Here is a 25,960-nt window from a genome sequence, read left to right on the forward strand (position 1 = left end):
ATACGTATGACATAGTAGAGCTAGATTGCATGCTGTAGTTAGAGTTGAGCATACATATATATTAATACATATATAGTGACATATCCATAATTCCCCACATCCCATACCCATTATGTTTATGTACAATTCATCCACCCCATCCACGCAAGTAACAGGACCCCACTCAAGAATCAATAACTGTTTCTTCCCATACTCCAAGCTAGGGCCCCCCATAATATAAACAATGGACCACATTGTTTCATCAACATTAGAATCACGCCACTCTCGAGAAATCGATTCTTTAGAATCACGCCATTCATGAGGACCAATCAAAGCTAGACATAAAACCAAGGAGTATCACATTCCTAGCTCCGTCATGTAATACAACACCGATCGCCAGCAGTGGATGCCTTTCATCAAAGCCGACGCATCCCCAAATATCGATCCAGGCACTTACGCCACCGACACGAAGATGCAGCCGAGGAAAGCAACGCCCGAAGCCAGAGTCGGGAGTTCCAAGAGAAGGGCTCATGGAAACTAGCCAGCAGCAGAGAGATCAGTTCCGTTTGAGACAAGCAGACCCACAGTCAAGTCGGGGAATTCATTTAAATCTTGTGACATAAAGATATTTAAGTTGTAAAATAAAAGTCTTTTTTAAAAAACTTAAAATCGAGTTGCGGATATTTAACTGGCGCAGTCGGTAGGATTTCGTTTAAAATTAACACCTATATTTCGGTAATGGTCAGCTTGTGTAATTTATAATTACTGTGATCACGTAATCCCGGAATCGTTAATAAAATTGTGAAATCCGCCAAAGAACCTATGTGCTGCAAGCACATACGATTTGCAAAACTAATTTAAGTGAACTGAAGTAAGCGGAGATAGTGAATCACCAAGGACAGTGAAACTCTAAATACAAAATCAAAAAACTTACAAGTGAACCAAAATAAAGTTAAAAACTACTGAAAACAAAACAAAACCCAATCAACACCAACAACATGGCGTTACCACCACTATCATTGAGCGAAATCCACTTGAACCAGGCACTGCTGTCGATCAGACAAATACCTGCCTATGACGGTTCATCTGGACAGCTAAGCTCATTTATCAAACGAATCGAATATGTATGCGGATTATATCCAAGTGAAGATCTTCGCCAACAAAGGATCCTATTTGGAGCGACCGAGATCCAACTGTCAGGAGAGGCACAACGCATATCGCAAATGATACAACCCAACACGTGGCTCGAACTGAAGACGGCGCTGATCAACGAGTTCAAAAATCACACACCATATGAAGAACTCTTACGACAACTATACACCACCAGATTCAACGGCAGTCTTCGTAAGTTTATAGAAGAATTAGAGATAAAAGCATTATTAATAAACAATAAGCTAAACTTAGAAAACATACCAGAAAATAATGTCATTTATAAAAACGCTTTGAACAACACAATTAAAGATGTCATTACTCGAAAACTTCCTGACAGAATGTTCATGACCGTAGCAAGAAAAGATATTACCACATTGTCTAATCTTAAGAAGGCAGCACAAGAAGAAGGATTGTACGAAGGTAGTACAACAGATTCAGGTACAAATAAAGATCAATCGAAATCGTCTCAATCAAATCGAAAGAATGTTGGAAACTATTATCCAAATTATAATACTACTAACTATCACAATCAAACTCAGAGTTCATCTGGAACAGGTCAGACTAATCGAACAAATCAAAATCAAAATTCCCAAAATCCTGGATTATACAATGAGTTCAAAAATTCCTTGAATCAAGGTAGGGCTCAGAATCAATTCAATCAGCAAATATCTCAAAACCAAGCTAGTGGGAGTGGACCCAACCAACCTACTAAAAGAGGGAGGGAGAGCCAGAGTGGCCAAACGAAGATGGACGTAAATTTTCATCAAGCCGCCTCGGAAGAAACCGAGGAGGACCCTATATAAACATTACCATTAATAAAAGAATATTAAGGTGTATCGCTGACTCGGGATCATCGATCAACATCATGAAAGAAAATTACACAGATTCCGAGATAAAAGACGATAACCTTACGGTCCATACCATCAATGGACCTGTCCGTTTAACTAAGAGTATAATGAGGAATGCGAACAAAACATGTCCGTCCGAACAAAAGTTCTACATACATAACTTTTCCGAAAATTATGATATTTTATTAGGAAGAGAATACTTGATGGCAAGTAAAGCCGTCATCGATTACAGAAATGACACTGTAACACTAGGAGCTAGGTCGTACCCAATCATTCAGAGTGGAGAAGCTATTGAAGCCGGCAAGACCGCACAGAAGTGCACTGATCCCTCTACAAAAGAAGAGAAGATCGCACCTAAGTGCCTTGACCCATCTCCAGAGGGAGATCAATACTTCGCTTCCGCTCTAGACAGTGAATTAAGGGAATGTAATCAATTAAGATTGGAACACTTAAACGACGAAGAGAGGGAAGAGTTAAAGAAGGTCTTATATGAGTTTAAGGATGTGCAGTACAGAGAAGGTGACAATGTGACTTTCACAAGTACAATCAAGCTCGAGATCAAAACTCAACATGAAGACCCGGTCTACAGACGACCATACAAATATGCCCAGATACATGATCAGGAGGTAAACCAGCAAATCAAAGATATGATCAGGCAGGGAATAATTCGAAAGTCGAATTCTCCTTACTGCTCGCCCATATCTATGATTCCGAAGAAGATAGATGCTTCAGGAAAGCAAAAATATCGAATGGTAGTAGACTATAGAAGTCTAAATGAAATAACAGTTAAGGACAAATTCCCAACTCCACGAATGGATGAAATCCTAGAAAAACTAGGTAAAAGTCAGTATTTTACGACAATCGATTTAGCAAAAGGCTTCCATCAAATACCCATGGAACCTAGCTCAATCCCCAAAACTGCGTTCTCCACTAAGCATGGACATTACGAGTTCACTCGTATGCCCTTTGGGCTAACCACTGCCCCAGCTACCTTCCAAAGATGTATGAACAATCTGCTAGAAGAGTTAATCTTCAAAGATTGCTTTGTATACTTAGATGACATCATTATATTTTCCACTTCATTGGAAGAACACTTGTTGTCACTAAGGAGAGTATTTGGAAAGTTGAGAGACGCCAACTTGAAGCTACAAATGGATAAATGTGAATTCATGAAAAAGGAAACTGAATTCCTAGGTCATGTAGTCACTACTGAAGGAATAGTACCAAATCCAGGCAAAATCTCTGCCATTGTCAAATTTCCAATACCAGAAACGACTAAACAAATAAAGTCATTCTTAGGTCTGTGCGGGTTCTACAGGAAATTCATTCCTAATTTTGCAAACATAGCAAAACCCATGACACTCAAACTAAAGAAAGGAGCTGTCATAGACCCATTGGAAGAAAAGTACGTCGAGGCATTTGAGAGACTAAAATTACTCATCACCTCAGACCCTATCCTTGCGTTCCCAGACTTTGACAAAATGTTCACGGTAACAACCGACGCTAGTAACATAGCATTGGGAGCGGTTTTGTCACAAGAACACAAACCGATCTGCTACGCTAGCAGAACCCTAAATGAACATGAAATAAACTATTCAGCCATCGAAAAGGAATTATTAGCGATCGTATGGGCAACCAAGTATTTCCGTTCATACCTGTTCGGTAGAACATTCGAGATACAAAGCGATCATAAACCCTTGATTTGGTTGAACAACCTCAAGGAGCCAAATATGAAATTACAAAGGTGGAAAATAAAACTGAATGAGTTTGATTTTAAAATGAAATATCTACCAGGCAAAGAAAATCATGTAGCTGATGCCTTATCAAGGGTAAAGATTAATGAAAATCTCCTGGGAGAAGCTTCCAATAGCGTTGGTACAACTGTACATAGCGCACAGGAAGACAATCTAAATCACATTGCTATCACGGAAAGACCAATTAACTATTACAATCGGCAAATTGAGCTAATAAAAGGCAATGAAGATAAGGTAGAAACAATTCGTTATTTTCACAAGCTAATCATCAAGATCACGTATAAGGAAATGACTAACACCTTACCTTATAATAAAGGAATATCTATGCACCAAAAAGAGCGCATTATATTTCCATAACGAAATAGATTTTCTCCATTCCAAAAAGCCTATTTAGAAATCATTAATTCTAACAATATAACCAAAGCTATTAAATCAAGCACGAAACTCCTAGATATTCAGAATTACGCTGAATTTAAAGAAACCATATTAAAGAATCATAAGGGCTTACTCCATCCATGGATAGAGAAAACCGTCAATTGGTTTAGGGAAAAATACTATTACCCGGATTATCAAAAACTAATCCAAAACATCATAAACGAATGTCCTACTTGTAATATTGCCAAAACAGAGCATAGAAATACGAAGTTGGCATTCGAAACTACACCGGAAATACTGAACATCAGAGAGAAATACGTCATGGATTTCTATATGGTTGGTAACCAACAGTTCCTATCATGTATTGACGTATACTCGAAGTTTGCCACTCTTGTAGAAGTAAAAAGTCGTGACTGGTTAGAAGCAAAAAGAGCCATCATGAAAGTTTTTAACGAGATGGGCAAACCAATTGAAATCAAAGCCGATAAAGATTCAGCTTTTATGTGCACAGCATTGCAAGCATGGCTGAATGCGGAAAACGTCAAAATAGAGATCACTTCCAGCAAAAATGGAATATCTGACGTAGAAAGATTTCATAAAACAGTAAATGAAAAATTAAGAATAATATCTAGCGAGGATAACCCAGAAGATAGATTCACGAAGTTTGAATTAATTCTTTATACTTATAATCATAAAACCAAACATAATACCACAAATAGGACACCAGCTGATATATTCATTTATGCAGGCTCACCTGATTATGACACCCAACTAAATAAAGTGAATAAAATCACTCAATTAAATAAAAACCGCATAGAGTATGAAGTAGATACCCGCTATAAACTATCACCTCTAGTTAAGTCTAAGGTAACAAATCCTTTCAAAAGGACGGGCGAAATTAGACAGGTAGACGAAAAACATTATGAAGAAAAGAATAGGGGTAGGAAAATAACTCATTATAAATCAAAATTCAAGAAAAAGAAGAAATCTAATACAAGCAAATATAATAATTCCAGAGAAACCGAGGAAGTTAATGGAATCGGCGAACTTCAACACAATTAAAATCCTCATCTTCCTCATAATTACCATCGTAATGGCACAGGGCCAAAACATAGAAATAAATCCTATAAAATCCCATAGCATTCAAATGAATGAACTAAATTTGGTAATAGATGCAGTTAATAGCGGAATAAACGTTATAAACAAACTAAATGAAGAAAAAGACAGGAATCAACAAATAGAAATTTTGATATTCAATCTACAACATTTCACAGAATATATCGAAGATATAGAACTAGGTATGAAATTAACTAGGCTCGGTATATTTAATCCAAAATTATTAAATCAAGACTACCTGGAACAAATAAATTCTGAGAAAATACTAAATATAAAAACCTCCACATGGCTAAAATCCGATACCAACGAAATTCTAATAATTTCCAACATTCCCAAAGACATTACAAAAGTACCAATCTATAAAATCGTTCCGTATCCAGACGAATTAAATAACATGTTAACAGATATGACATACGACAAGTACTACATAAAAAATGAAGAAGTATTTGTTAAAGAAACTAGATTGAAAACCAATGACAATTGTATAAAAGGAATTTTAATGCAAACTCCCACTAAATGTCCATATTCCAAAACTTTTCAAAACTTTCAAATAAACTTTATTGAACCCAATATACTAATCACGTGGAATCTTCCAAAAACAACGCTAAATCAGAATTGTTTAAACCAAGAAATCATAGCGGAAGGAAATACCATTATAAAAATCTACAACTGTTCAATCCAATTAAATGAATTTACAATATCAAACACAATGTTAGATTTTGCCCAGAATGTTTATGTCAACAACAACATAACTAAAATAAAACCACTGTCGTATGTCCAAACTAATGAAATAATTATGCAATACACCACATATAGTAACCTATTACAAATAAGTCTACTAATTTCATTTGTCATAATTATATTAGTACTACTAAGTTATGTAGCTGTTAAATTTACGAAAACTTCTAAAAGAGTCACGGTTAAATGTATTAACCCTATAATAGAAGCAGAAGAGGAACCAACCTCAGCCACCGCACTTGACACCCCGTCACTATACCCGAGGGTAATCGCCTAGGGACAGGCTAATAACAAACTTTGGGGGAGTGACATATCCATAATTCCCCACATCCCATACACATTATGTTTATGTACAATTCATCCACCCCATCCACACAAGTAACAGGACCCCACTCAAGAATCAATAACTGTTTCTTCCCATACTCCAAGCTAGGGCCCCCCATAATATAAACAATGGACCACATTGTTTCATCAACATTAGAATCACGCCACTCTCGAGAAATCGATTCTTTAGAATCACGCCATTCATGAGGACCAATCAAAGCTAGACATAAAACCAAGGAGTATCACATTCCTAGCTCCGTCATGTAATACAACACCGATCGCCAGCAGTGGATGCCTTTCATCAAAGCCGACGCATCCCCAAATATCGATCCAGGAACGTACGCCACCGACACGAAGATGCAGCCGAGGAAAGCAACGCCCGAAGCCAGAGTCGGGAGTTCCAAGAGAAGGGCTCATGGAAACTAGCCAGTAGCAGAGAGATCCGTTCCGTTTGAGACAAGCAGACCCACAGTCAAGTCGGGGAATTCATTTAAATCTTGTGACATAAAGATATTTAAGTTGTAAAATAAAAGTCTTTTTTAAAAAACTTAAAATCGAATTGCGGATATTTAACTATATACATATGTACATCTTACCCTCTTGGACGCAATAACTACACATATAACTCATTTTAACTGCAATCGCTGTCACCCCTTTCTCGTTTTCGTTGTGTCAAATATATGTATAGTTGGGTCGTTGGCCAAGCACGCATACCAATACGCAGCTGCAGCGGTGAATTTTTTCGTCTCGCTTTCGCTCCTCACCGTTGCTTATCGTTGTTCTTTTGTTTGGCGCGTTTGATCCAAACCAGACACCAAGTGACGCGCTACCCTGTTTTCGTCGGGTATATTCGTTTGGTGTCAGTAGGATCCAACTATCAATTAAGACAAAGTCGTGCCTCGCAAATCAATTTAGCGTCGATAGTTGTCGGTGCATACGTATACACAACATCCATTCTTCAGAACTACAGCGGTGAAATTTTTCGTTTTCGCTTGTCACCAGTGCAGTTCGTTGCTATTCTTGTGTGGTTTTCGTGTACGCGCCAGCCAACGACGCTCCACCCTAAATTGGTCGGGTATATTGGTTTTTCACCTCGTTTGGGTACAATTACCCATTATTTCATTGAGTGCCTCGGCATTAAATACGATTATTAAAAACGATCTTTCGCCTTCAGTTGCTTGTATTGAGAATCAATATGGCCTCAAAAGCCAACAATATCGCCTTTGAAGAGCTGAAGAAAAAGCGCAGTTGCCGTGTCAAAGGCATTCGTTTATTAGCGGACCGTTTAGAAGAGGGGGATATTCCGCTGGTATTGACGGAGCTCGAGTGCAGACTCGAAGCGCTGATGCGTAGCATTGACACGGCACGCGAACTTCAAGAGAAGATTGAAGATATAGACATTGACGATGAATTTGGAGTACACAGGTACGCCTTGACAGCTGATGTCAAGAAGACGTATCGCCAAGGCTGGGTCGCTGATGCGGATAGACAATTCCAGCTCATAGTGTGGAGAAGAGACCCGTCTGAGTCCTTGAGAATATACCAGCTCAACACCGTAACATATAGGACTGGACCAGCCCCATTTTTGGCTATTCGGTGTTTGAAGAGGTTGAGTGAGTCTGCAAAACTCTCATTCCCTAAAGCTGCTGAAGTTATTGACTCCGACTTCTATGTAGATGGCATGTTGACTGGTGCTGGTTGCGTAGAGGAGTTAAAGACAATTTAGTCTGATGTGGCTCAGGTTCTTCAAACTGCTGGGTTTGAATTGACTAAATGGTTTTCGAACTCACCTGAGGTCACCGCATCCGAGAGCACAGTTAAACCGATAAAGATCTCGGACTAAGAGTCAACTAAGGCGTTAGGAATATCGTGGCTGCCACACGAAGACGTCTTTAAGTTCCAAATTGACACGTCAGTTATGGGTCTCCGAGCGACAAAACGGAACATATTATCGGTGACATCAAAGCTGTTTGACCCCCTTGGCTTGTTAAGTCCTTTAGTAATTAAGGGAAAGATCCTACTGCAGGAGCTTTGGCTTAACAAGCTAGATTGGGATGAGTCCATTCTAATGAACTTGGAAACAGCATGGAACTTATTAAAAGAATCCTTGGGTTAGTTAGAGAAGATTACCATACCTCGATTTGTGCATACTGATCCCATGTCACCGATTCAAGTACATGCCTTTGCCGACGCATCCATGAGAGCTTATGGAGCCTGCGTCTATATCCGTAGAAAGACTGCAGAAGGTTTCGAGGTCTCCTTGTTGACTGCAAAGTCGAAAGTAGGGCCACTCAAGACGAAAACGCTCCCAAGGCTTGAGTTATGTGCCGCTCACCTTCTAGCAGACCTTTGTCACCGAATCAAATCACTGCTCAAGGTTCCAATTGAGAAAATGATATTCTGGTCAGATTCAGAAGTTACTCTTCATTGGATCAGATCCCACCCTTCGTCGTTGTCAACATTCGTTGCGAACCGAGTAGCGGAGATTCAAGAGTGGTCAAGTGAAGCTACGTGGCGGCATGTGCCAACAAAACAGAGCCCAGCAGACATAGTTTCGAGAGGTTGTGACGTAGAGGAAATCGTGCAGTCGATCTGGTTTGGTGGATCAGAGTTCTTAAAGTTTGAAGAAGAGAGCTGGCCCAGAAATCCACACTTCGAGCTTTCCGAAGAAGAGCTACAGATGGAAAGTCAGAAGAAATCGGTCGGACTGACCGTCGCGGCCAAGCCAAATTATTTAGTGGATGTAGTCGAGGGATACTCGTCACACCTCAAACTGCTAAGAGTGTTCGTTTTCGTGTTCCGCTTCATCCGAAAATGCAAAGACAAAAGTCTCAACTGTGGAAAAATTCCGTCATCCGTGGAATACGACGAGGCGTTTCTAAAAATAGTCGAAATAACACAGAAAAATGAGTCTCAAGAAGATATTGAAAGGGTTCGTAAAGGCACCAAGTTAGGCCCCAGTCTTCAGCGCTTGAATCCCTTCATCCATGAAGAGGCCGGGACATGGTGCTCTTTTTCGTTGTTGCGAGTTGGGGGGCTACTAGTTAACGCTCCTATGTCATATAATGCCAAGTTTCCCTTTTTATTGACAAAACGCTCGCAGTTTGTGCAGACATACGTTCGCTATCTGCATCAAACGAATTTTCATGCCGGCCCACGAGCACTCGTGAGTATCCTTAGACAGCGCATTTGGATAGTGAATGCTCAGGCGGTCTGCAGGGCGACAGTTAGGTAGTGTATTTGTTGCTTTAAATGCAAGCCTCTACTCCAGACCCAAATGATGGGCAACTTACCCGCAGACCGGCTCCGTGCTCTCCGCCCATTTTCAGTATGTGGCGTTGATTTTTGTGGCCCAGTCTATACGACTCTGAAAATTCGTGGAAGGCCCCCTTATAAGTCCTAAATTGCGTTATTTGTCTGTTTTGCGTCCAAGGCGAATCATTTAGAAATTGTCTCCGATTTGACGACTAATTCCTTCTTGTTGGCATTCCAAAGGTTCGTCGGTCGTCGATGATGTCCGCAACGCGTGAACTGCGACAACGCGACAACGCGACAAATTTCGTCGGAGCATGTCGCCACTTCAGCGAACTGCGGAAGAAAATAGAAGCGGAAGCGGACGCGATACGCGAATTTGCGTCAAGAAGCGGGTGCGAGTTTGCTTTCATACCGCCTCGAGCACCGCACATGGGCGGACTTTGGGAGGCCGGTGTGAAGTCTGCCAAGGGCCTACTCCTACGGGCAGTCGGAAGCGCTCTCCTCACCGCAGAGGAGCTGGAGACCGTGCTGGTCGGGATCGAGGCGGTACTCAACTCGCGCCCGCTAGGACCCCTAAGCCCAGACCCAAGCGACGGAGACGCGCTGACTCCCGGGCACCTGCTGACAGGCGGGCCGCTCATGGCGTTGACGGACGCCCTGGCCCAAATTGACTAAGACAATGTAAGTCAAACGGTACAGCAGCCGAATAATCAAGTTTCAGGATGTTCAAAGCCTAGTGGAGAAAACCAAACCATTTAACAGTGGTTCCAAATACCCACTTGAGAGCCTCTAGGTGTCCCGATAAATCAATGATTCTATGGGTAACCCCATGTGGATTCCAACAGATAGCGGGACTACGAACAGATAGGACTGGAAAAATAATCGATTTTATATATTGGATAGAAGCCCTAACCAAGCCGACCTTAGAAGATAATCTCGACCTAGTTGCCAGAAACGCCATTTACCTGTTTGAAGCCAGTGCTAGCGAGTGGTTTTGGCGTTACCATAAAAGTGTACCCTCCGCAGCAGCTAAGTACAGCTTTAAAAACTCGATTTAGAGAGGGGCGTAGCGACCTAGAAATTCGTGCGGCAATAGTTCAACGAAAGCAGAAGCCGCACGAACCATTTGATACAATCTACGAAGCCATTGTAACCTTGTCCGACAAAATAGTCAGCCCCATGTCGGAAATGTCGCTGTTGGAAGTGCTAAAGTCGAATATCTTGGCCGATAACCAACATGAAATTTTATACATTCCAATTCTGTCCGTAGCGCAATTGCGCAACATATTGCGTACTCGCGAGCGCTTTTTGCAATCAGTGGCTAAAGTGGGCAGCGCTGAGCCGAAGCGTATTCCTATACGACGACAGGTGCATGAAATTGTTGTGCAGACAGATAAGGATGGTGATGTTGAGGTCGATGAAGCAGAACAGCTAGATATTGCGGCAGTAACCCGCAGTAGGAACTGTGGTTGTCAGGGTCATCTGTATCAACATTGCGTAGGGGATCGCATCGTCTTTTGTTACGGCTGTGGAAAACGGGATACGTACAAACCGTCGGGCGCTAGGACTCACGAAATAGTTATTTTAATTTGTTAAATGTTTATTCTGTGTTTGCGGTCGGAGCTGCACTAGCTCCATCAGCGTGACCCTGCTCTTCAAGAGCTAGCACTGTTGTTCCGACGACTTGATAAAAATGGTATTTTGCCGACTTGAAAGCCGGCTTCCCTTGGCTTCCAGCCAAAATCTTTATGAGTGATCCAACCTGCGGCATAGGTGTGCGCTCCGGTAAGTCTATAGTTTGCGAAACTTTAGAAGGCCATGCGCGATTCAGTTGGACATTCGATTTTATGCAAGCGCAAGCTCCTTATGCGGCCATGCTGGCCCAAAAAGCAGCGGGCCTAGTTCTATATATAACGGTCTCCAGCTTGTACACCTTGATTTCATCAGTAGGCAGCGATACATCTTGCATATATATTCGCAAAGAGCAATCGTTTAGAAGCTAAAACGTGGCAGTTTGTTGAATAATTTTGGCTGAATGGCTGGGCCAGCCATAACTAAGTCATTAAGAGAGCGCCCAGATGTGGTATTAGCGGAACCATCGAAAAAAACGTTGCCAAGAGACTCAAAACCAGCATTAGTCAAAAGCCAAAACGAAATTTGTCCATTTTCGAGAGGAGAGTAGTTTTCCTTGAACAAACGCTCGCGGAGTAGATCCTCACTCGATGCAGTTTCCTCCGAAGAGCAATAATTTTCCAGCTCCCAAGACCGCTTCACAACCTCAAACAGGGAATCCTCCTCATCCTTTGGCATGTGCGGTCTAGCAGATGCAGATGTTTGATGTTTTGGCGGGCCGTGTCTGCTGAAACTATTGAGGATGAAAAAAATTGAGGCAGAGATGAATTTTCTTTGCTTTCTTAAAGCGCAAAGTAGGGGCCAAATTTAAAAACATGTTAGATATTTTTTCTAGTTTTAATGTTGCTACCAACTTTCTTAATCAGTATCTTCAATGATTTTAAAAATTCTAAAAAAAAAGAAAACTTAAAGAATTACATATTAAAATTGATCGATTTTGCTTCATTCTTCAATAAAACTGAATTTTAAGTTTATGCAATCCACAGGCACATGTTAGCGTTGAAAGTTTCTTTGCAAGTACAGATACAAACAAAATGAGGGGGAACGTTGTAAGTTGCTGCGGAGACCGCAACTCTACATTTATACCCGATACTTAGTCAGGCTCTCCTCCGCCATACGCCGCGAATATTAAAAGACACGACAAAGAGTGCGTGCGAGAGAGACAGAAAATCAGTCTGAGCGTGACGTCGGGGGCTACGTAGCCAGTGCAAATTGATTTGTTCCTGTTGGCTATAAAAATTATCTGATCTGATCCAGATTCAACAATCTGATAGATATGGTCATAATTTATGATTTGCGTTTTTAGTTTTCTCGTATCCTCAATATTGTGGATGCAACAGATTTTCGTTCTTTGTGGGGGCGGAAGGGGGTGGGTCGAAATTTTGTGATATAAGTCTTATAGTGAGATCTAACAGGAGTGCGGATACCAAATTTGGTTATCTAGCGTTAATAGTCTCTGAGATTTGTGGATACCCCCAAGATTTTCGTCTTTTGTGACCAAATTTGTGTACCAAATTTGGTTGCTCTAGCTTTTATAGTCTCTGAGATCTAGGCGCTAATGTTTTACTCTAAGTAAAGCCTATTCTCCGTGTGTGTTAGAGAGAGACAGGGCGAGAAAAAATGAAATTTTTTTCTTGATACTGGCTATAATAATAATACGATCCAATTCAGATTCTGTCTTAAAGATATGGTCATTTCCTGCGTTTTTGGTTTTCTTGCATCTTTAAAATTGTGGATGCCACAGATTTTCGTCCTTTGTGGGGGCGGAAGTGGGCGGGGCGAAGTTTGGAAATATTTTTGTAGCAGTGACATATCACAGAAGTCTGGATCCAAAACATCGTTGCTCTAGCTCTTATAGTCTTTGAGCACCAGGCGCTAATAGGGACGGACAGGCAGACATGGCTCAATCGACTCGGCTATTGATGCTGATCAAGAATATATATACTTTATGGGGTCGGAAACGATTCCTTCTGGACGTTACATACATCCACTTTTACCACAAATCTGATATACCCCAATGCTCATTTTGAATATCGAGTATAAAAATATTGAAAAATTGATTATGCGAAGATAAAATTGAGTCTCAAATGCTGGGATGGCGGACGGGCGGGAGACCAGCGACCTGACGCAACAGCCAAATGATAACAACTCATTTGCTGGATGAGGAGATTCTAGCCGATCCTGTGCGGTCAATTGCATACAAATAGAACAAAGAAATAAGCTACAGAGTTTACGATGCCATTTGTTGTTGCTGTTGTTTGTTGTAGGCATGTTTCTGTTCATTGTTGTTAGATTTTCGTGTTAGCTCTTTTTGTTTTCCTCCTTCTCGTGGTTAAAGTTCACAATCAGGGGCAGTGACTGTACTTGAGCGACCTACATCAGAGTCTCCTTGGTGAGCTCGCATTCGAACACAGATTAAACAGGATCACGCCATTGTCTTTGCACTGCTGCTCACACCGAAGACAAACGAGTCCAGGGCGTAGGCGGTCTTGGTGAAGATCTTGGCCTCCTGGAAGAAACCAATGATGGCAATTTCGTTGTTCTTGAGGAACTGCTCAGCATCGGCCACGTTGGAGATGATGTCGGCGGCCTGACGACCCCGTTGTACTCCCCTGTGAGGTAACCACGCACCTGTTACTGCTCAGCTAGATCACCTTCGACGGTGGCGTCGACCTTGGCCAGATTGATTGGCGAGCCCTTCTCGGCTAGCTGCTGAGCAGCCTTGGCATACTCGTGAGTGAGGGCCTTGCATTGTCCGCACCAAGGAGCATATAATTCAACTAGCATAAACTCATTGTCGGCAACCAATTGCTTAAAGTTGTCCATTGTCGCAATGAGAGCCTCCTCCTCAACTTTGACTTTGGCAGCGGCCACGTAGAAAGCCGCGGCGAGTAGTGCACAGATTAGGAATTTCATCGCTTTCAGTTTTATATACTAAGTAATATGTTGGGGTATATCACACACTTCTTCTGTTGCAACTGGTGCTGTTCTGTTCTCTGTTTGTCAGTTTGACGGGACGCGAACGAGATTGGAGAATGTGACTAGATTGGAGAATGGAATCACAAAACCTACGTGCTGTGTTTTTAATATAGTTAGATGAAGCAATGAGGACATTTTGGCTTGGATTATGAATGCTTTTTGGTGCTTCGTGTTTCGGTTACCAACTCATTTCCTCGATGCTCCATCATCCTGTATCGTATTTCCAGAAATTACGCCAAGGAGTTCCACCTGGACAGCTTATTGCTCGGCAACTCTTTTTTCTGCGTTACGATTCGAGTCAGAACTCCATCTAAAATCCCCTTTTGATGATGACAACGGCCGAATCGCATGCAGATGAGCATTGACCTTGTCGCTGAGCTGTGGAAGACTCCTTGTAGATCCCATCTCAACACCATGTAGCCCAAATATCGCCCTTACGTGTGCCTGAAAATGAAGGTAATTTTTGTGGAAACGATTACTAAGCAATTCTAACGATTTTCCATAAGTCGAATTCCATAATTTTTCTAAGCTAGCATACTGGAATTTCTCCAAATTACTTAGCTCCTGCTCATTGTACTACCATAGTACCATAGTGCACTACTGAAGCGAGCCGACACCAGATGCGGCAGCCTTGACCTCCGAGCTGAAATGTTGAAAGTAGCTTCTTCGGTGAAATGATGTGGCATGGTAGTTGAGTTTGCCTTGCTCAACTGCTTCTTCTGTGGGGCTAACTCGCTATATAATTTCGCCTCGTTATCCAAATATTCCGTCGTGAAATCGGCACGAGCGCCACTGGCGAGCTCCATCAGATCGAGGCACTACTAGAGTTTTCCAGGGTACGAAATAACACCCTGTATACACGGGCCAGGCCGAAAAACCAAGCGACGAAAAACAAACTGTTCCGATTTGTGTTCTGCTTTTGCCTCAGCTTCTAAAAGAAGAACCGCTTCTTGACGGTGTAATTGCACTCAGAGACCGATATATATATACATATAGTTAAATATCCGCAACTGAAACTTACGTTTGTAAAAAGATTTTATTTTCAAATGGCTGTACTTCTTAATGTTACAAGATAAGGTTGAGTTCCGCGACTGAACTGTAGGTCTGTTTGTTGTAAACTGATCTCTCTGCTGCTGGCTAGATTCCATCAGCACTTCTTTCGGAGATCTAGACTCTTGCTTTGGGCGTCGCATTCCTCGTCTGCATCTTCGTGGCGATGTCATACGTGCCTGGACTAATATTTGGGGATGCGTCGGCTTTTATATAAGGCGACCGCTGCTGGCGATCCGTGTTGCATTACATGAGGAAGTTAGAAGTGTGAGAGAATTCAAGGTTTAATGCTTAGCTCGGATTGATCCTCCATGTATGGCGTGATTGTGGGGAATCGATCTCATCATTGGTGGTGTTTCTGGAGTGGATGAATCAACTGTTTGTAATTGGTGACTCTAGCTTGAAGTGTCAGAATCATTCGATACTAGGCGGTGTCCTGTTACTCGTGGTTAGGGTGGGTGAATAGGACGTAAACATAATTTGTATGTGAAGTAGGGAATTATGCGGATTCATATATGTAGGGCTATATCCTTTGTACAGCACAAACTGCAGCCAAATGTCGGTAATGGAAAATGTCGAATATCACTGTTTTATGTGTGGTTTACTTGTATTTTATATGTTTGGCACCGATATGAGCGCAAACAGCTTCATCGCGAATAATAAATTTCCTGAACTACATAGGTAATTTGATTATTAAGAGCGTGGTTCAGGCTTCATATCTCGTCGGGGTCGCCAATATGTTTAGAGGAAGATATCAATTATAGCACTGGTTATGAATTAGTGGACTGTATAATCGTTTATATCTTGAGCTCATTTATTTTTATTGATTATTGGTGGTTATAGTACAATTATATTACAAGAACAGCGGGGGGGTCGTTTCTGCGGCGGTACAAAGTATGCGTGCGGGCGGTTTCGTCTAGAAGTTTCTACTAACTCAACTCCGCGAAAAGAAGTCGAGCAAAAGGGAATTGGAAGATCACGCGATACGACTCGACGCGACGGACTCAATGCAAACAACGGAACGCATCGCTGTGTGCGTGTGCAGCTGCGGGTCTGGCCATGCGTGTGAGAACATTACATCTATGTTCTGGACACGAGCAAAAACAACAACACAGCTATGCGCGTAAAAATAGTTACTTAGGCGGTGTACTACAATCATGAGCGTGTAAATAGGTCAATCGCAATATACATGAACATTGAATTAAAAACTACGAGGCTCATTTCTCAACAAGCACCTTGATTTTACATAAAGACTCACGAAATAGTTATGTATTTAATTGTGTTAAATGTTTGTGCACAAGCTCCATTAGCACTAACTCCATCAGCACAAGCTCCATCGGCCCAGCTACAGCAGCAGCCGAAAGCTCAGGTCGAATGCAAGAGCGCCAAAGCTAACCAGAGCACAAGCTTTAGCGGGGCTAGCGCTAATGAAGAGAGATTACAAAATATGCAAAAACAAGCAATGATGCTCGATGGCAGTAACTTTAGGACAAATCTGCACCGTTCGCTCCGAACAGTTAGAATGTACAGTTTAACAGTACTTACCGTCTGATGATGGTAAACAGGCATCGTCGAAAACTTCTTCGCATATGACGGATGTACTCGGAGATATATACCCAGAGCGTTTCGTTTTAGAGGCAGCTATGGTCATTGCCGATTCAGTTTCTCTATTCGTATGCAAAGTTGTGACTGTTGTTTTGACCATCAATGGCGTTGCCGAGGATATGCTCGTGTTGTTACTGGTCGTTGTCATGACAGTTGCTTTTATATATAGTTCTTAATTCAACACAGTATACGACACGTTAGTCACTTCGAGCAGACCTTGATTAAGTTGTATTACCCCGTATTTAATTTGTGTCTTTACACTTTAATGTTTCTATGTTTTCCACGGAACATATATGAAATTTCGTCATTTCGTATGACTCGCAGTCACATTGTTACGATAATCGTTGTGATAGAGACAGTGTCTGTGGTTTCTCTCACGCTCTTTTCGTTGTGTATTATTTTATTCGCTGCAGTGTGGAATATGTTATCCAAACAAATTGAAAGAAAAAGAATAGATCAAAAAGTAAAGAGATTTTCGTTAAGTTGTCTGTCGGTGGCATTACTGGTTTTTGCTAATTTCAGAAAATAGACAAAAATGCAAGTGTTGTTTCTGTTGATTGTGGAAAAATGTTTGCGTATGTCTATATGAGATAGGTGTAATTCAAAGCTTTCTGGAAATTATTGTATAAAATTTGCTCGTGCTGTTATTGCTTGCCCTTCCGTCCGATTAAAGAGTGTAAGGACATGATAGGGTCGTTTTGACAGGGAGCGCATAGACCTGTCGGTGAATTGCTAAAATAAATTCGGAGTGTTTGTAGCTGGTTTTATCGAACCACTTTCAGGATAGGTAGACGAAGAAGTGACAAGGGAATATATAAGCGTACTCCAATATAAGAGTACCTATGAAAGACGAGTTCAATGTTTTGCACTGGTGGAGTGCAAACAAATGGCAGTTCCCAATGTTGTAATGAGCCTAAAAGGGTTCGATACAATCCTTCCCCCAACGTATAATAAACATAAGCCCACTACTAAGTTACAACACCCCGCATATATTATTTATCTCCCCTCCCTACTCGACACGCGCCGACTCCAACATCGCTGACCAAACACACCAGGTCGCGCAGACACCGCGGAACCTCGCGACGAACGCCAACGTCGAATACGCCAGGTTGCCAAAACACAAGCTAAACCGGGTCAAACCACGATCGCCGAACAGGCGAAAAGCAAGCCCTACGCGGAAATGCATTTTGTGACAGCGCGGCACAGCGACAGAGAAACGCGAACAGTGTCACCACCCCGCGAATAAATTCGAAACGTCCGCAGTGAAGCTCGACCCAGTGCCGCAAAACGCAAGCCAAACGAAATAGCAAACGCGAGTAATAAGCAGAGCAGTGGAATCCCATACAGAGGAACAGTCTGGTGAGTACTACCCTGGAGAATTAGTCGCCAAACCAGGGGTGAGTACCGGCTGAATACCTAAACGTCGCCGAGAGAAGCTGGAGTCCTTCGTGGAGGAATTCCGACTCAGCCGCGAGGGTAACGTGGAAGATTTGCGAAGAAATTTCGCCGAACTAGTCGCCGGGCCCCTCGAACATGATTCCTGGGTCAGGCTGGCGAAACTCGAGCGACAGTACGCCAGATCACCAGGACGAGCCAGATCGCCACAGCCCAGCACATCGGGACAAACGGAAAAGCGGAAGACGAACCCCGATCTTAGCCTGCGAGTCCCAAAGCCTGCGGAGCCAAGGCCTTCGCCCATGAGAAGGATCTTGCCGACTACAGAAGGAAACGACCCCACAGACGGTCACTACAGTCACGCCGCGTAGATGGCGGAACGGGTTCGGAATTGGGGAATCCAGTTCGACGGGCATGATGACCCATTGTCCCTCGTGGAACTACTGGAAGAGCGTGCCCTCTCGCATGCGGGAAGACATGAACTACCTGCCGATACAGAGCGACTTATGGATCGAGTTCCGTCAGGAATTCCTAGCCTTCTTCCTGCCTCCCCGATACTTCGACCAACTTGAAGACCAGATCAAGGACCGCAAACAAGCGGTAGGCGAACCGTTCAAGGACTTTGGCATCGAGCTCCGTTTGATCATGCACCACGCCGGGTATGACGTGGCAAAAGCGCTCAACTGGATCTATGACAACTCTCTCCCAGCGTACCAGCTATACGTGCGAAGACACGAACTGAGAAGTCTGGCGCAACTGACGATGTTGGCCACAGAGTTCGAGAGTATCCAGGAGCGAAACATACCGGCGACCCTCATCCTTCTTCGACAACCACCAAGGTACACATGGCCGACGGCACAACGAGCGCAAATTGAAGGCGAGATGAATCGGGCCAAATTCCGAAAACCTCACTGGAACACCCCGTAATCCGCAAGCCGGCGCTCCAGCCCGGAAAGCTACACATCGGATGATCAGCGGCCTGTCGGCGCTGTGAAGAAGCTGGACACCGATCCTCTTCTGCTGGGAGTGCGGTAAGCGCGGAACACGCATTGTGGGCTGTTGCCGCCAATACCTGTCGGGGAACGACTCGCGTCCCCAGCTGACACGGGAACAGCCGGGCACGACGCTCTCTCAAACATCCGTCTAAAGAACCCGCTACAAGTACACGAAGGCCGGATAGTGGCGAGAGTAACCGTCGAAGGACGACGCACGGAAGCCACGGTCGACACCGGGGCATCGCGAAGCTTCATCAACGCTGACCTCGCCCGCCAACTCCATCAAAACAACGACCTGAGAGAGGCGTGCATCCAGATCCGCCTGGCCGATGGCTCGGCACTCGAGATAACTCAGATCTTGCTAGCGCGCGTCCGACTAGACGAGCGAGAGGTACAGATACCGCTCTTAGTACTACCAAATATGCTAGAGCAAGTCATCGTTGGGATGGATTTCCTACGCGCCATCGACATAACGATACAGTGTGGCACCACGCGCCTCCATCTTCAAGGTCACCAGCGCGCCGTTTTAAACACGCCAATGATCACCGCCAGCCAAGTACACACCCCAAGACCCACGAACTCGAGACCCCCGCCGCTAACGGATCCCCCGACACGATACGAGACACGAGCAAGAGAAACAAGGAACACAAAACCCACGGCCGCATCGAGGCACACTAGCCCTAGGCCCACGGCGAGAAACCCAATATCACCACGGCCCCACCGGCAACAACCGCCACGCAGCTAGACGCTCGAGGTACCGGCTCCGACCGCCACCCTGGCCCAGGACTGCAGCGACAACGCCATTGACACAAGACACAAGACCTCTACAACAGAGAGCGACCAGCTACTCCCGCATCCTCTCAGGCAGGAACCGGGAAAGGCGCCACGAGGCACCAATCTGAACCCCTATGCACCTAGAGCCAACACGCCATCGATCGTCGCCGACATTATGGAACGCCTCCCAGGCAGCCCCTCGCACATCGTCGGCATGCCTGTCCGAAACCTGCGTCGCCCAAACTAGTCGTCGGTCCAACGCTAGGATCGCCACCAAGTCCCACACGGGCACCCCTCCCATGGTCGACACCCTCGCGGTAGCAGCCCACATAAGCGAATACACTCGCGAAGTTGACCCAACAAGCGAATTCAACACGACGATCCTCCCCGAGAACCTCGACCACACCTGCGACCCAGGAATCGAGGAACCGTCCAAGGACGATTCGGAACGAATCTCCGACCCATGGCCCCCCGAAATCGCGCCGAAAATACAGCAATTTCTGGACGAGGAGCTGCCAACACTCGCACGCCTCCGAGGGACGACAGATCTAAAGGAACATACCATCGTCATGAGGGACAACCGAACCATAAAAGAGTGGTACCACCCAAAAAATGCAGCCATGAGGCGGATCATCGACGAACAGGTCGACCAACTAATAGCCAAAGACCTAATCGAACCATCTCGGAGCCCCCACAGCGCCCCAATTGTCCTGGTCCGTAAAAAGGACGGGAGATGGCGCATGTGCGTAAACTATCGACAGCTCAACGAACGTTTTATCCCGGACGCACACCCGCTGTACAGGATAAACTACATACTAGAACGACTCCGAAACGCGCACTTCATCACGACCCTTGACCTGAAAAACGGATACTGGCAGATACCCATGGCCCGCGACAGCCGGGAAGCCACGGCATTCACGATACCTGGCCGAGGATTATACCAATGGAAAGTAATGCCTTTCGGTTTACATTCCGTTTCAACGGACCCTCGACGCCGTCAACGGCGTCATGGAACCGTTCGCATTCGCATATCTCGATGACATCGTCATCGTCGGGAAAAACTTCACGGAACACCTGAACAACGTGAAGGAAGTTTTCGCACGACTACACAAGGCGAACTTACGGATCGACACAGACAAGTGTGCCTTCTTCCAGCGCCGGATAAAATACCTGGGCCACATGATCAGCGAAGAAGGTATCCACACGGACCTCGACAAAATCGCGGCCGTAACAGAACTGAGGCCAACGACCAACCTGAAGGAACTACGACAATGCGTAGGCATGGCCGGTTTGTACCGCAAATTTGTCCCAAACTTTGCCACCGTGGTCCAACCAATGTCACTGCTGCTGAAGAAAGGGAAAGCATGGACGTGGAGCCAGGAACAAGACGCCTTCGACGAGCTAAAAATACTGCTCACCACCGCACCAGTACTCGCCTGCCCAGACTTCAATGTCAAATTCGCCCTGTAGTCGGACGCAAGCAACCCTGGAGTGGGCGCAGTCCTCACCCAAGAGATCGAAGGGAAAGAGCGGGTCATCGCATACGTCAGTCGACGCCTCAACGAAGCTGAGGAAAACTGCTCCGCCACCGACAAAAAATGCCTAGCCGTCATCTGGGCGATCAGAAAACTGCGATTCTACCTCGAAGGCTGCCGTTTCGATGTGATGACCGACCACCTCGCACTAAAGTGGCTGAATACCCTCGAGAGCCCATATGGTAGAGTAGCAAGATGGGCACTCGAGCTACAGCAGTACCAATACGACGTGCATTATCGGACCGGCAACCAGAACGTAGTCGCAGACGCGCTATCGAGACAACCATTAGAAACCCTCTCCCGCATCGAGGAAAAACACAACACAGCATGCACCTGGCTCAAACAAAGGATCCAGCAAGTCCAAGACGAACCCCAGAAATACCCGGACTACGCGAATTACACATACCGTGGAAACTATGGCTGCCTATAAATTGCCAAACGATAGTACTCCACGAATGCCACGACGAGCCAATAGCAGGTCACCGCGGCATCCGGAAGACCATCCTAAGGATAACGCAGCGGTATTACTGGCCAGGACTACACCAGGAAGTACGACGATACGTATAGGGCTGTGTCAGCTGTCAGAAGCTCAAGACCACACAACGCAAGGCCGTGGGTAGGATGCTCACACGCAAAGCCGAGGAGCCCTTCGCCACGGTGTGCCCCGATGTCGTCGGACCATTACCACGGTCCAAACACGGGAACACCATCCTGCTGGTCTTCTTCGACACTTTCTCGAAGTGGGTCGAGCTGGTGCCCCTCAAGAAGGCGACAACAGCAAATCTTGAACGAGCCGTCAGAGAACGGATACTAATGTGGAGAAATTAAAGGTGGAGAAATGTAACTTCTCTTATGCCAGGGAGATAGCCTCGTTTAAGATAAGCATCTCCCCAACTCAATTTGACACCATTTGCTCCGCCAAATTTTGGCCGGAGCATTTGGTGGTGAAGGAGTTTAAGGCTAAGAAGAAGAATAGGCCCCCCATATTCCTTCCAAATCTTTCCAGTGTGCCACCCTCAACCTCAACTTCGTCTTCCTCAACTTCCCGTCTTGCTTCCACCTTTCCAAAAAACTAACTTCTCTTTTAGTAACCTATCAGAATGTAAGAGGCTTGCGTAGTAAGCTCAGCATTCTTTTCCGGGATAGTGTTGCATTTGCTTCCCACGTTATTGTGTTTACTGAAACCTGGTTAAAGCAGGAGATTCTTAGTTCCGAGGTTTTGGCAGGTCGGTACACAACTCTTAGAAAGGACCGTTCGTCTCGACGTGCAGGAGGGGTTCTAATTGCAGTGGACTCTTACTCCACGTCAGAACACTTCACAGTCCAAGTTCAACAGGAACTGGAATTCCTGTGTGTAAAACTGATTCTTCCCGCTTTCGCTATATTCATTACTTGCTCGTATATCCCACCTTCTTCGGATATTTCAATTTATGAGCAGCACTTGTCCGCTTTAACCGCTGTTTCTTCCTCGCTATCTGATAAAGATCGTATGATAGTTCTTGGTGACTTCAACTTGCCAGGAACTGTTTGGTCTTCGGTAAAGGAGTCTAGTATCCTAGTGCCCATGTCACGACATGACTTTGTTGACGGCTTGCTTGACCTGTCCCTGTCTCAAGTCAATCATGTGAAAAATTCCTTGGGTCGATTGCTTGATCTATGCCTTGTATCGGATCCGACCATAGTGTTGTTAACCCGAGCCCTTCCGCTCACTATACCTGAAGACGCCTACCACCCTACTTTCGAGGTGTCGCTAGATATAGGACCAACTGTATTGGATCGGTCGAGTAGACTACCTGAACGTGTCCGCTGCTTTCGTAAAGCCGAGTTTGCGAAGCTTAATAACCTAATTAGGGATTTTGATTGGTCCGCTTTGTACTTGTGCTTTGATGTCACAAAAGTCACAAACATTTTTTACAATGCTGTCAGCACATTTTTTGATTCTTGTGTCCCGCTTTCTTGCCCGATTAGATCTGGAAAACCCCCTTGGTTTACCAAAGAGTTATCCAGTTTTAAAAACTTAAAATCAAGACTTTATAAAAACTTTCAAGAAGTGGGCTCTCCTACTTCTCACTCTCGTTATGTAATAGCTCGGTCAAACTTTTCAGTTCTTAATGCTCAATGCTATAAGAACTACCTATCTCGTTGCAGGATACGTTTTTCTCAGGACCCTAAACAGTTTTACTGCTTCGTAAACAGTAAGCGTAGAACGTCCGCACACCCATCCTCGCTATCATTTTGTAATACGTCGGCAAATAATGATCAGGCAATTGCCGATCTTTTTGCCCAGTTTTTCCAAACCACCTATTCTAAGGAAAGCTACTCTGGTCAACCGTACCCATACGGATTACCGAGGTCGAATGGCATTTTCAGTCCCTTGTTAAATGAATATTCCCTACTTCATGATCTTCTACTAGTTAAGCCGGTGTTTTCACCGGTTCCAGACGGGTTTCCAGGTTGTGTACTCAGATACTGCACCGAGGCTCTGTGTGGACCATTGCTTAAACTATTCACCCTGTCCATTGATTCCTCTTGCTTCCCCCCAATCTGGAAGGAATCGTTTATAATTCCTCTCCATAAAAAAGGTAGCAAGTCTGATGCAAAAAATTATAGAGGTATAGCAAAGTTATCCGCTATTCCCAAATTGTTTGAGAAGGTTTTAACTCCGCACTTGCAACATATCTGGAAAGTCACTTATATCTCCAACTCAGCATGGATTTATAAGGCGACGATCAACCACCACGAACTTGTTAGAGTTTACCTCTTTCATTATTAAAGGCTTTCAAGCTAACTTACAGACGGATGTTATTTACACCGACTTCAGTAAAGCATTCGACTCTGTAAACCATTCGCTTTTAGCGTATAAACTTGACCATTTAAGGTTTCCGCCCAACCTCCTGAGATGGATTTCTAGCTATCTTTTTTCCAGGTCTCAAAGAGTTCTCTTCAAAAACTCCCTCTCTTTACCAGTAAAGGTTTCTTCGGGAGTACCACAGAGCAGCCATCGAGGCCCCTTACTCTTCACACTCTTTATTAATGACTTGCCTTCAGTAATAACATACTCTCGAGTACTTATGTATGCGGATGATGTTAAACTCTGTGTCCAGTACAAGGACATTTCATTTCATTCTCGCTTGCAATCCGATCTCAATAGCTTTCAGTCATGGTGTTGTGCAAACTTGTTACACCTTAATGCCTCGAAATGCAAAGTTATGACATTTCTTCGTTCTAGCCCTTTGTTGGCTCCCTATACCCTAATTGATGGTTCTCTTGAGATGATTAACCTGGTGGATGATCTGGGTGTTATGTTAGACCCCAAGTTAAAGTTTTCCGAACAGATTTCTACCATGGTAAATAAGGCCATGGGCGTGCTTGGGTTTATAAAAAGGTGGTAAAAGAATTTGACGACCCCTATATAACAAAGACTCTCTATACCTCGCTTGTTCGTCCGATCTTAGAATACGGCTCCTGTGTATGGTGCCCTCAGTACAAAGTACACCAGGACCGTATAGAATCAGTACAGAAAAACTTTTTACTCTTTGCTCTGCGGGGCCTTAACTGGGATGCGGGTGTAAGACTCCCATCTTAATCTAGTAGACTACTATTAGTAAACCTCCCATCCTTAGTTAACCGTAGAAAAATGCTTGGTGTGATATTTATGCACAACTTGATCAGGGCTGACATAGACAGCCCCGATCTGTTGAGCCGCATAAACTCCGCATTCCTATTAGACTGACTAGAAATTTTATACCGTTGTTCCTTCCACTTTGTAGATCGAATTATTCCTTGCATGAACCGTTTAGGGTCTTATGCTCGGATTATAATTCCCTCTACCATATTATATCCAACACTAATTCTCTTCCTCTTATTAAATTATTAATCCTTACACACCTTTCCATTAATTAGTAATTGTAGTGGTATTTGTATTTTGATTGCATGCTTAGTTTCTTAGTACGTTTAGTGCTAATTTTCCTCGAATGTTAGTCTAATAGCTATCTTTCTTGCATGTTCGCGTTTGGTTCGGCTACGCACCGCGCGTCATGCGGCAGCGCCCCTCGGTCGGTTGGGCGGGAGGAGGGTTGCGTTTTGCCTGGGATCCGCGCGTAACAGCCTTCTGCTGGTGTCACACGGGCCACTTGACGGTGCAGTACTTCGCCTCTTGAAAGATGCAGGCATTGCATGTCAACGCCCAAAAAAAAATAAAATAAATAAGCAGCTTTGGCGTGCCGAAACTTTTCGTATGCGACAACGGCACGCAGTTCACCAGCCGGTCCTTCGGAACCTTCATACGAACCGCAGGCGTGGAGCTTCAAAATACAGCACCGTATTGCCACAAGAGAGCCCAACGGAGAGCGCCAACCGGACCGTAAAGACGATGATCGCCCAATTCGTCGAAGAACACCAGAATACATGGAACGAACTCCTACCCGAAATGACACTGGCGATCAACTCAAGCG

General features: G+C 44.3%; 1 protein-coding gene and 1 pseudogene across 1 annotated transcript in view; both read right to left on the bottom strand.

Annotated features, from left to right (window-relative positions):
* The window catches only part of LOC6603528, a 118,369-nt gene extending 106,518 nt beyond the window's left edge, over window positions 1–11,851 (bottom strand). The window contains exon 1 of the mRNA XM_026990943.1: window positions 11,740–11,851. Within this exon, the coding sequence (XP_026846744.1) occupies window positions 11,740–11,851 (112 nt within the window). The remainder of the gene's footprint in view (window positions 1–11,739) is intronic.
* A 1,483-nt stretch (window positions 11,852–13,334) lies between these two features.
* Window positions 13,335–15,408, bottom strand: LOC6604047 (annotated as a pseudogene).
* Between the last annotated feature and the right edge of the window lie 10,552 nt (window positions 15,409–25,960).

Source organism: Drosophila persimilis, unplaced genomic scaffold, assembly GCF_003286085.1.
Source record: "Drosophila persimilis strain 14011-0111.01,24,50 unplaced genomic scaffold, DperRS2 tig00000631-arrow-arrow-pilon, whole genome shotgun sequence".
Classification (NCBI taxonomy): domain Eukaryota; kingdom Metazoa; phylum Arthropoda; class Insecta; order Diptera; family Drosophilidae; genus Drosophila; species Drosophila persimilis.